Consider the following 12233-nt stretch of genomic DNA (forward strand, 5'->3'; position numbering starts at 1 on the left):
TTCTAGCTGTGCCAGCAACTACACTGGCATTTACTGCAATACACCAAGAGGTCCTGGTCAGTCAAGACAACAAAGCAGAAGTGGTAGGAAAATTTGTTTTATTTTTCATTTTATAAAATTTCATCAAACATGTTGTATATATTTAATTGGTTTTTTTTCTTAACAGTTTAGTTCTTTGACCGTTTTTTTTTTTTTTTTGGTCAGCATGTGATGGACTGTATATTTTTGTACTGGTCACAGAGAGCTGGGCAGTACCTGTGGGTGTTACTGTGGGGCTGCTTGGTGTTGCAGCAACTCTTGGAACTGCTGTGTATCTTGTCAGAAGAAACAGGGGGTGATTAAATTTTCCTTATAAGGATAAAGAGATTTGTTGACTAATTTGACAAGGACATTAGGAGAGTATTCATTTTGCTAAAGTAAAATAATTATAATGATTGCTGATACAAAATGACATTAAAAATACTAATTCTTAAAGGAACTTCGCATTATTTAAATATTGCTTGTTTCCTTAATTTGCAGTTGTTTATTGCATTTGTGAACTAGGTGGAGAACTCATTTTGTTTTGTTTTTTTTAAATTTTTTTTTTAAACAAAGCATCTTTATGCTTTCATCATTATATTATAGATCTGGCCTAAGGCTTCCATTCGCACTCTGGCGCCAGCATTGGACCAGAAGAAGCAGTATTACGACTAATCCCATTTTTGACTATGGAACACAGGACATTGATGTAAATACTACTGACATTTTTCTGTAACAGAATGTGGGAAATGGAAGGTCGGGATAAATGATGAGGGCTTTTGATTTTTGTGGTTAGGAAACAAACAGAAAGAGAATTCAGAAAATTGTACTAGGGAGTAGGGACGTATCAATAGTAGTGACTACTACTAATATTAATAGCAGGAAGCAAATGAAGCAGAAGTATTAATTCAATTTTCAAAGTCTGACAAAGCTGATCGACTCTCTGTTGTATGTATCACAAGAATAAGTATGCCTCTTTTGTGGAAAATGTTGTATTTTATGTGTTTAAAAAACACCATTTGACCATCTTATTCTGTCCCTATTTTGGTTGTATTACAAAAGATTTGTGAACTAATGTCTACAGCATCCTGTAAATGAAGTAGAGATGCCAGTAGTCCAAGACTTACAAGACTCTAATAGTCATGAACTTCAAGACTTGAGAAACTCTTCTGGGCTGGATCAACAGCTAGGTATGTTTGTATGTGAGAGAGACAGAGCATAACTTCATGAATATCAAGGAATAAAAAGGCACGTTAAAACTGTTATTACAAGTTAACCCTCACAGCATGATGGGCCATGATCATGACTTTGTCGGGAAGCAAAGGGAAGGCGATTTTCATTACTTTTATTGGGAAGTTCCAGTTTTCTCCGAAAACGTACCTATAGTTTACTTGGTCTAATGTTTACCTCAGAGCGGCAATAATAAAAAGCAAACTTCACTTACTGTCGTCTTCAGTTATATGCAAATCATTGTAATTGTTGTGGATCGCCCCAGTGTCGCCGGACCTACGCTCTAAACCACTCACACAGCCGGCACGAACACACGTACACGCACCACTCAGCCAGAGGCGGGACGCGACGTACCTATCGAACCTTTGATGTTTGTTTGTAAAATAAGAAGTTTAATTACATGTAGATTGGAGAAATACACATACGCTTACACACACACGCAAGGAAACTGGACTATCGCACGCCCAAGTAAGACTTAATGAGATATGTAAGTAAGGGAGATAATAGAAAAAAAACACCCGGACACTGCGGCACAGTATTGTCAGAGTTCTTGCCCCTGAGACCTTCAGGCCTGAAGTTACATCTAGAGCACTGTGTAATTAATAATAATAAATGCATAATTTGTAAAACGCATACTCACACTCCTAAGGAGCATGCTCTTAGCTTAAGAACAAGAACGAAACATGGACAGCATACGAGGGACAGGAAAGCAAATTGCATCTATGATAAGCGGTAACGTTAAAAAAAAATGTCCATAAGACTGACTTGAATGCTTGCAACATTGAAACAAAATGAAGTGAAAAAGGGCAAGTCTTTCCACATAGCGAGACCTGAAAAAGTCAGTGCCATCAAAAATCACAACCAGATCAATGCTGTTGATAGGATGTGATATGGTTGGGGTTTGGGGTGTTTTTTTTTTACACTTTTGGAGAACAGAAGTAAGAGCTTAAATTTTTCCCGGTATTAACTTCCCGTGACTTGAACAATCCTCCTGGGTAGGGAAATAGTAATGTTTTTTAGAATAGTTTTGAAACTGACAAACAGAATAAGGACTATTAATTCTAAAGACAATTTCATTCTTTCATTGAGTATTTTGCTTTTGCTTTTCAGATAATTACAGCCCGAGCTGAACCAGTCAACAGTTCCTTCAGCACAGACGCTTGATAATTTGTGTATTAAATTTTCAGAAATATCAATAAATATATTAAGGATAACCTGTCAGGTTTGCCTTTTTCTAAATTTGTTGTCTGGTTGTTATTGTTTTATCTGTGCTTTGCTGTTCTCAACATTGCAGTTAAAGTGTAAATTAAAAAACAATTCACTCAGAATCTGTACTCATGAGGCAACTACCTCATTGTAGGTGTATGTCAAAATGGAGATGGAGATTTCTCATTGTTTGTCATGGCATACATCAGTCAACATCACTTTCCTCCTACACACTCTTGGCTCTCCTTTTTCCATCTCTTACCCCTCCCCCAAACACACAGATCGACTCATTAAAAAATAAAAATGTTTTTGATCATGTGGATGAACGTACATGATAAAGAACTTTCAGAAGAGAGCATTCACACATGGAATACCTGAAAGATCCATACCTTTGTTGTCGGGAAACATCATGCATGCATATGTTGGTGAAACCTAAGCTATTCTTGAAAAAGCTATCCATGCTGGACAAATTGAAGGTCAAAGCATGATCCATTTACTGTCTTCATGTTAATACAACCCTTTCCATTAGTATCGTTTCAAGTGGATTTAATATTGAGAGTAATTGTGTGGAGAGCTTTTGTGGACATAAATATGTGACAACTCACACAGAATCATGATCGACAGTTAACCATTTACTGTCGAAACCAGTTAACAGAAGGATGGCAATAATGATGATGGGTTAGCTAATGACAGTGTGCCGTGGAGAAGGATTTGAACCAGAGAACGATCGTGTTTATCACCATTTCACGTTGCCCACTGCAGCGGCACATGAGGCTTTGTTGACAGTGCGGGGCGGCAATATACTTTCAATAAGTCTGTCATAGTCTGATTTGTGTGTCGGGACCACGACAATGGGGGCAGCATAATACCATCTCACAAAAGAACAGCCCTTGTTTGAACCGATGAAGATAAATATTTCGATGACTACTCGAATAGCTGAAAAATTCCCGTAAAAAAATAAGGCATTGAACCTTGCTAAACAGTTGATGAAAACCAGCAGAATAGAAGAACAGTCCTTCCTCAATAACATGTCATCAGGTACAGGCCTGACGAGAGGGGGGGGGACAGGGGGGTCTGGTGTACCCGGGCACGCGGCTGTCAAGGGGGCCCGGCCTTGGTCGGTGGATTTTTTTTCTTCTTCTCCTTTTCTTTTTCTTTTAAAGAAAGGTCTAAGGACAGAACACCCAAGCATTACACATGCAGAAGTTGAGTTTCAAGTCTGTAGAATACAATTTCGGGGTACCGGGGCCTGTCGTGAGAAGTGTAGTCAGCGGGTATCATATTCTCGCTGGACAAGCCAAGAGGTGACGGCCGCTGGACACCAAAGATTTTATCGCGTGTGAACCGCCCTGAAGAACGTTCGTGCCATGAGATTGCTGGCTACAGGTGCCACTACGGGGAAGGGTGGGGTGGAGGAGGGGGCGGGCGGGCCCTGCAAGCAAATCGGAATGAACAGTGGAGATCAGGTATGTTACTGATGTGTGGCCACTCTGTGAACCGACATGGTGGGGGCCCGCCCCTGGCGCTGCAGCCTGTAAGTCGCAGCAAACACTTTTTTAATGAGGTTATTAACGACACTCGATGAAGACTTGTTTAGGCATTTACTTCTTCGGTTCTTCCTCTTTACATGTAGAAGTATAAATCACTTACATAGAGAACATTTCCTTGCACGTCAGTGAGCTTAGTACAAAAGCGCAGCACTTAGAACAAAAGGCGATGTGATACATCTAGCCGTTGTTCTAATCTGTCGAGGTTTTGACATCGCTGCTGACGTAACAGTCCTTACTAAGGGGGGGGGGGGTCTGTGGAGCGGGTTCTACAGGTCTGATCCTTTAACATCATTTGTCCTCATTTACTAACCACTCGCATGTAAACAACTTTATGTTCAAGTAGTGATGTAGATCCTAGTGCACTTGTCCTACTGTTTGCAGTCTATATTTCGTTACTGAATGAAGTGTAGATATTGAGATTCGAATTGTAAACATACATTATATACTGGGAAAATAATTTACGATTACAAGTACAAGGGGCCCGTAGAGGTCGTCTGTCCCGGGGCCCGGGCTGGCTCTCGGTGGCCCTGCCCACCACTACCACCACCACCACCACCACCTCCTTTTTCGGCGTTCTTTGTCAGTGACGACACCATCATCGGCACTCATCCCGCTTTCGCCCCCCTGAAACGTCTGGTCACCTTACCTCCTCTCACCCTTTACTCTCTCTCCAATCACACCTCTCTTTGTTTTTGTTTTAAACATCTAACTGACACGCATTCCGGAAACGTCCATCATTCACACCCTTTCGCCCTCGCACGTGTTCAGTCCTGTAGTACTTGGTGTAGGTCTCTGACACATTCATGGCTGTTATTATGTCTGTACTTCTCTACTGACTTGCTTGGTCTGTGTACCAATGTGCTTTATGCATTTTTGTAGTTGAATATCTTTTTGTTTCTATATATCGTACTGAGCTTAATGTAACTTTGGGAAAATGTGCTTTGAAAATTATTTGTTGTTATTATTGTTATAGACCTTCACACGCAGGGACTATAAACACTAAATTATAATAAAGATTTCACGAGCTGACCAACATGGTGTGATGAGTTGTCGGTTGCCAGATGTCTGGTGGAAGACAATAAACCTCATCTTGTCATTGCCCCCAAGCATGTGGATACAGCGAGGTGGTGTGTTTATACACCTGGAATTTGTGGTACAAACCCTCGCCACACAAACACACATACTCTTTATAAACTCAAACTCACACACTTATTCGTTGCTACTCTTCACGCACACAAACACACCTAAACGCCATCTACCTTTGTCTGTCACTAAATCTGTATCTCAATCATTTGCATGATTTGTATTCATACAATTGCGAGTGGAAATCAATGTCACTGTTAGGGCTGGTACACATATTTGGAAAAGACATGTATTAAAGTTTGTAATCGCATCTGCAGTATCTTAATAGGGGACAGAGTAGGATCAGAAGACGAGGCCACTTGACTTCAGAAAAAAACCTAACATGACATGTTCACAAAAACAGGTCTGAATGCAGTAGGACATGCTTGTCCTTTATATGTACCAATACTTGTACTAACAAGCAGTTAGCATTTTCTTATCTTTCGGGCGTTGTGGAACTCGCTCTCTCACAGACACACTCGCAATCACACTGACAAACCACCGCGCACCCGACGCGAGCAGCGATCGAAGCCAGTCACTCGTCAGTGAAGACAAAACGCGCACACGAAGCGACAACACTAAACTAAAGTTTATTGGCGGTCGTGTAGTGCGACCGCCAGCTCAAAAGTAAATAAATAAAATGTGGAAGAACGGAAAGAAAAAGAAAACAAGACTCCTTTCATACAGGTGGCCAAACAAAACAAATAGGGGAGAGTCCCACCATAACACGCACGCTCAAAAAAAAAAACAACAACAAAAAACAAAAAAACAAATCAGACACACACCCACGAACAGGACACCCGCCCCTCTAGCTAATGGCACTCGCGTGGTCCGACGCAGCCCACAACTGTCACCGCAGTTCAAAAGGCTATTCCCCCCTTCCAGGCCACTGCCTGAGTTACCCCCCCCCCCTCCTGTTCACAGCGACGGACCAATCACAGTGTCACACTCTCTGCTATTGGCAGGAAGACAGTTCGTCCTCGCGACTCGGGTGTCGGGGCGTGGCCAACGGTCTGGTCACATGCAGGTGGTCAACGGCACTCCGTCCTCAGTTTGCTGACTGTTGATCCTTTGTGCGGTAACTTTTCACACCGATTGATCGAGTGTGTGATGGAGCCTGCAGAAAGTGAGCAACACACTACTAACATGAGTAGACAACAGCCAGTCAGGGTCTGTGAAGAAGCCTTTATCCGCTGTGCGCCGTGGACACCAGTTACCTTCAGACTGCAACGAAACAGGATAATACAAACACCATCAGACCACATTAGACGTTATATTGAAGCTATAAAGTGTTTGGAGGCTTTTGGTATTCGCAGTGATATTGACTCTGTGTGCGCACATCTGAGAACTTTTAAAGATTCTGAAATCGCCAAGAGAGTGTTCTGTAATATTCGTAAACGGCCACAACGAGAGCCTTGGAGCTTACCTGATGCTGTCGACCTTTCTGTTACCGTGGAGTTACAAGACCCCATGGCGTACCAAGCTAGAAAACTCTTTAAGGAGTTCCTGCGTGTCTTCCTTAGTCTCTGCCAGAACCTCATTGAAGATAATCAGTCTCTTGAGCAGAGGCTGAAAGGCGCTTTCATTGATGTTTTCGAAGGACTGACAGATTCTAATTTCAGTCTTGAGCCTCACTGGAACGAAAAACCTCTACGCAAGCAAAGCTCTATTTGTTATGCAATACATCTCGTCCATCGCAACAACCTAGAATTTCCAGAGTATTACGAAACGATGATCAGTGATCTGGCCATCCTTGCTCCTAAAAGATGGGGAATGTATCAGCGAGGAAATAGGTATACAGGACACTACATAAGTTGGTGTATACCTGAAACATTCAGCGGATTTGAATTGGACACCGAATCTGACACACCAAGGGACTGGGATGCCATGCAGAGAGAAAGGATAGCTTATGCTGAGAGGTCTACATTACAGTCTCGTTACAAACGTACAAGAGTGGTGGATTCATCGAGTTCGGAGGAAGAAGGATCGTCCTTACCTAAGATGAGGCGCACAGAGCGCTCAAACTTGACATTGCGACAATCTACACCACCTGACATTGTCGATGAAACTTCTTCCTCCTCTCAAGTGTCATCATCATCAGAGGGAGAAGCATTTAATTATGAAGGACTTGACAGAGATAGTGGCAATACCGAGGACGACGTGGTGACGAGAAATGCAGCAAACATGGACACGGCTAAAGCGCTGACCTTTAGTCCTCAGCCTTCTACCTCTCGTGAAGAGGAGCAACCGTCAACTTCTAGACAAGCAGACGTCAGGGCCATGGAGACAAATGACAGAACCGTTTCCTCTGGTTCTACAGCAGGAGACATCAGACAAGCATCTCTTGCAGTGGATACTGCTGGCGTTTCTTCTGGTTCTTCTACAGGAGACACCAGACAACCATCTTTCGCAGTGGATACTGCTGGCGTTTCTTCTGGTTCTTCTACAGCACGAGACATCAGACAATCATCTTTTGTAATGGCTAATGTTGGCCTATTGAACGAAGTATCGCAGACGCCTGAAGTTTCCTGCTTTCTGGATGAATGTGTTAAAGCACTGATTCGTCAGAGATGCAAGAATTTGCTGGGGAATATTGGCCCAACTGACTATTTCACAGAATGACTTTAACAAAGTTTATGTTGTTATAAAGTTTATAACCTTGACATTATCATATTTCTAACTGTATGTGTCTAATTTACGGTGTACTTGTCTCCATAGAGTGTCCGAACATTGTTCAACTGCTTGTTCGCCTCTTGTCAGTTGAGATAACACACAAAGTATTCTAATGCTCAGTGCAGGTACCTTCATTACTTCCTTCTGAACACTAACTGTTAGAAGCATCGTGGTGTATGGGTGTGTTTCCCAATGTTTCTGTATCGCTATCAGTACTTGTTGCTACATGCGTTGATTAACGGCATACTTTGTGTGTGCATGTGCGCTTGTCTGTGTGCGTCGCGCGCGCTTGTGTTTGTGTGGGGGAATAGGTGGTTCAAGCTATAGCGTGCACAGGACATAATTTAGAATATATGTATCTGTCGTTTAAGCCCAGTTTAACAGTTTGCTTGTGTGTCCCTTTAACCTACATTTTTTTCTATGTCTGAGTCTATTTAATTCTGTGAGTTATGTCAAACTGATTACAATCAGAAGTGTTATGTACATGTCAAGTTATGTACTCCACAAGTTACTTTAACATTTATCGCCACGCAAACTGCTTTCTTTAAGTAGATGTTAGAATGCTTATATTTACCGATTTTTCTGCTTAAAATTAGTCTTGGTACCTCTTCCTGCCAGGAATGACTTCTGTGGAGGGTGTAATGCCAAGTTCTATGATGCTAGCGGTAATCGCATCTTCAACTGTTAATACTTGCTAACCTTGTCCTGAAAATGTAAGAAATTCATGTAAGGACACAATAAAGTTCTAGGTACCAAAATGAAATTCAAGCGTTTATTCTGTGGGTGGTTTGGATGGTGGCAGTGATGGTGTTTCAAGAATTGTTGTACAGGGTGATGTAACTATTCTCTAAATTGTCTGCACACTGCATGCATTACATGCGTATTTATTTTTTTATTTCTTTCTTTATTTTTTTTAATCAGTCTGCACAGCCCCTCTGTAGGCGATTGCAGGAAGGAAAGCTGCAGAGTTCTGTAAAATGACAAGTTGATAGAGAAGCATCATCTCAATATTGTGGCACTGGTACAACAACACCAGCTCACCGGACTACAACAAAATGCGCATGCGCGCGGGTGTGTGTGTTGACTGCAGTGACAGAGGTTGTCGCGTAACGCGATCGGGCGTTGTGGGACTCGCTCTCTCACAGACACACTCGCAATCACACATGACAAACCTCCGCGCACCCGACGTGAGCAGCGAAGCCAGTCACTCGTCAGTGAAGACAAAACGCGCACACGAAGCGACAACACTAAACTAAAGTTTATTGGCGGTCGCACTATACGACCGCCAGCTCAAAATAAATAAATAAAATGTGGAAGAAAGAAAGAGAAAGAAAACAAACTCCTTTCATTCAGGTGGTCAAACAAAACAAATAGGGAAGAGCCCCACCATAACACGCTCGCACCAAAAAACACAACAACAAAAACAAAAAAACCCAAATCAGACACACACCCACAAACATGTACACCGCCCCTCTAGCTCCTCGCAACTCGGGTGTCGGGCGTGGCCAACGGTCTAGTCACATGCAGGTGGTCAACGGCACTCCGTCCTCAGTTTGCTGACTGTTGATCCTTTGTGCAGGTAACTTTTCACACCGATTGATCGAGTGTGTGATGGAGCCTGCAGTAAGTGATGTACATGAGCAACACACTCTACGGCCATGTACATTAGAATCACAAGCGTCTCTTGTTCCTTCCAACAACAGCGTCGTCAGCCCGACGACGCCAAACCTTATCTACACAAAGAGAATTCCTGACATTGTCTAGACGCAGCGCATATCATTTTTTTTTTTTTAGGCCCTTCGCCCTCTGGGCATTGGCCATCGACTTACAGTCTTAACTGTTGTCGATGTTTTGGTAGCAGGGATTGTTTTACGGGTGGGAGGTGCTGGCCATACGCCCAACCCTCCTCTTTTTCAGCGGCTTGGGACCGTCCTTGGCGGAGGGCGGCCAGCCCTGTAACAGATAAGATGAGACTTTATTGTCAGCAAAGGAGATGTGTCTTTCCAGCATGCAAGCAGTCAGAGAGAAAATCAAACATCAACAATAACATCAGCAATGGCAGAAGTGAGCACACACACACACACCCACACACAACACGCCGCATCAAAAGGACAATACACCAGTTTCCATGACTACATAATAACAGTGGGTTACGTCATCCTCCTTGTGTGTAACATGTCAGGTTGGTCTACTAGTTGCTTATATAGTTTTTTTGTTTGGACAGCAGAGATGGCCAATGATGATTGACTTCTAGATAAACGTTCTTTTTCGCAAGAGGGACCCTCAGTCTCGTCCTGAGTGCATAGGCTCGAAGCTTAAAGAAGGGGGTTTGAGTGGATGGGTGTGGGTAAGCATGATCGTCTGTTTGTGTTGCTTTTCCACGGACAAGGGCTGAAACAGTGCTCGTACTTCAGGTGGAAAGGGTCAGCTGTGGTGAGCCTACTTTTGATTTTGCTGGCTGTGTTTACGCCTCAGTTTGTCATTGTTTGTCACGCTTGTCTGGCATACCAAGAGATGACCACGTGCTTAAAGAAGAACAGCATGCCCGAGACGAGTGAAATATACTCAGGGAGCCAACCTTGACACCACTTGTGACAGGATAACTCGTTTGCACAGCAAAAAGCAAGAAAAGTGAGGTTTTAAGCATCAATTTCATGAATAGGACTAAATAAATTGCAAAACAAATGATATAACATAGTTCCCTTTTTGTGAGGTGGGGGGGGGGGGGGGGCGCAGAATTTTTCTTTCGCCTAGGGCGCAACACACCCTAGCGCCGGCCCTGATCATAGCTACACAAAATCCCCCAAAATACAGATTCAGCACATGTCTCCCCCCCCCCCCCACACACACACACGTCTATACACAAATCTCTCAGCCTCAGTCTCTCACGCACTTTGCACACTTGCGCACCTGCTGGTCAGCCACCGCCGTCACCACTTGACAGGTGAGGGTGTTGAAAGACCGGTACACTCGGCCGTGCGAACAGTTTTTGTTTTGTTTTGTCTTTGCCACCATCGGGACACCGGTGCTGAATTAGACTGAGTGTCGCGGGAGTCAGAGGTTGATGTGGCCGATCGTGAGAAAGAGGAACGGTAGATGTCATAGGCAGCGGCGGCGTTTCGGGGTGGCAAGTGGGGCGGCCCCCCCCCCAGGCCCCCTCTTGAAGGGGCCCCGCGCTTCAGCCCCGAGGTAAAGTGACCAGACAGTCCCGCTTGAGACCTCGTTTCCCGCCTGCTCATAAAATGTCCGGGCGGCACGCCCAATGTCCCGCTTGGTGGCAAGTCCATCAATGTCCCGCTTATCTTTAAAAATACCGTACACTGATTCGCATCCGCGCCTTTGGTGTTGGCGGTGTCTTGTTGATCCCGATTGACTTTTCGCTGCTCTGCGGGCTCTGGTCTTTGACCCGTGACGACCTGCCGGCCGATATCTTATTGCACGCGCCGCTAGTACATCGCCGGTGGTCGTCTGCTCGTCCATCGTAAGGTGTCAGCTTCTTTGGTTAAGGTTGTCGAGTTCCCCCACTACCCAATGGTTTAAGTTTCCTCCCTACCCTAACCCCAAGCCAGCACACACCAAACCTAGTGATAATGGAATGGACAACAAATGAGTACACAATGGCTTTCACCTGCCGACTTTGTTGTGTAAAGTGAAGCTGTTTGAAGTCGCTCGCTTTCCTTTGAAGACAGCCGCTAACGACTCCATCAGACATGTCAGTCTGTTATTATTTTTTATCTTTTTACTTTCTCTGTGTTAGAATGCTACAGACTGCCGATTTCTAACTTTTTAGCAAATTAACCTAGGCCGATGTTTTAAAAAATAAAAAACAAGTGCATTTTACATTTTGGGAGATGATGCCGATCCAAAGGCATCCACAGGCCGAACTTAAGCCCACCCCTGGTATAGAGTTGTAGACTAATGTAGTTTGCTTGCTGATGGAGAGACGGGAGGAGAAAGTTAACGGTGTCGTGAAGTAGCTATGGGAAACAAGCTCCTTTGACATCTCACTTCGGGCTTAGAGGTTGCAGTGCCAGCGGCAGGCCCCATCCTCTCCATTCACAGAGTGGCCATACATCAGTAACATATCACCTCTTTACTGTCAGTTCCAACTTGCTTGCAGGCCCCTTCAGTGGCACATTAATTCAGAGACCTCAATGCACGAGCGGTCTTCTAGAACAGACCTGGGCAAAGGCCGGCCCGAGAACCGGATCCGGCCCGCCTTCTGTCTCTGACCGGCCAGCCCGCTGGCCCGCCCGCCAGTACATATACTATATATATACAGTATTGGGTAAAACTGAGTTAACTATATTAGTCCGGCCCTCTAAAACCATCCCAATTTCTCATGCGGCCCCTTGGGAAAATTAATTGCCCACCCCTGATGTAGATGGTTCTTGCGCGATAAATCATTGTCTCCAGCGGCCTTCTGTATTTAAA

The 12233-nt window shown here is 44.0% G+C and overlaps 1 protein-coding gene across 1 annotated transcript in view; it reads left to right on the plus strand.

The window, feature by feature from the left end:
- Positions 1-2469, plus strand: part of LOC112558980 — a 188172-nt gene extending 185703 nt beyond the window's left edge. Inside the window, exons 170-174 of the mRNA XM_025229763.1 lie at positions 7-83; positions 241-334; positions 625-727; positions 1103-1208; positions 2359-2469. Coding sequence (XP_025085548.1) covers positions 7-83; positions 241-334; positions 625-727; positions 1103-1208; positions 2359-2378 — 400 coding nt within the window. The 3' untranslated portion in view covers positions 2379-2469. The remainder of the gene's footprint in view (positions 1-6; positions 84-240; positions 335-624; positions 728-1102; positions 1209-2358) is intronic.
- Positions 2470-12233: the final 9764 nt, after the last annotated feature.

Source organism: Pomacea canaliculata, linkage group LG3 (assembly GCF_003073045.1).
Source record: "Pomacea canaliculata isolate SZHN2017 linkage group LG3, ASM307304v1, whole genome shotgun sequence".
NCBI lineage: Eukaryota > Metazoa > Mollusca > Gastropoda > Architaenioglossa > Ampullariidae > Pomacea > Pomacea canaliculata.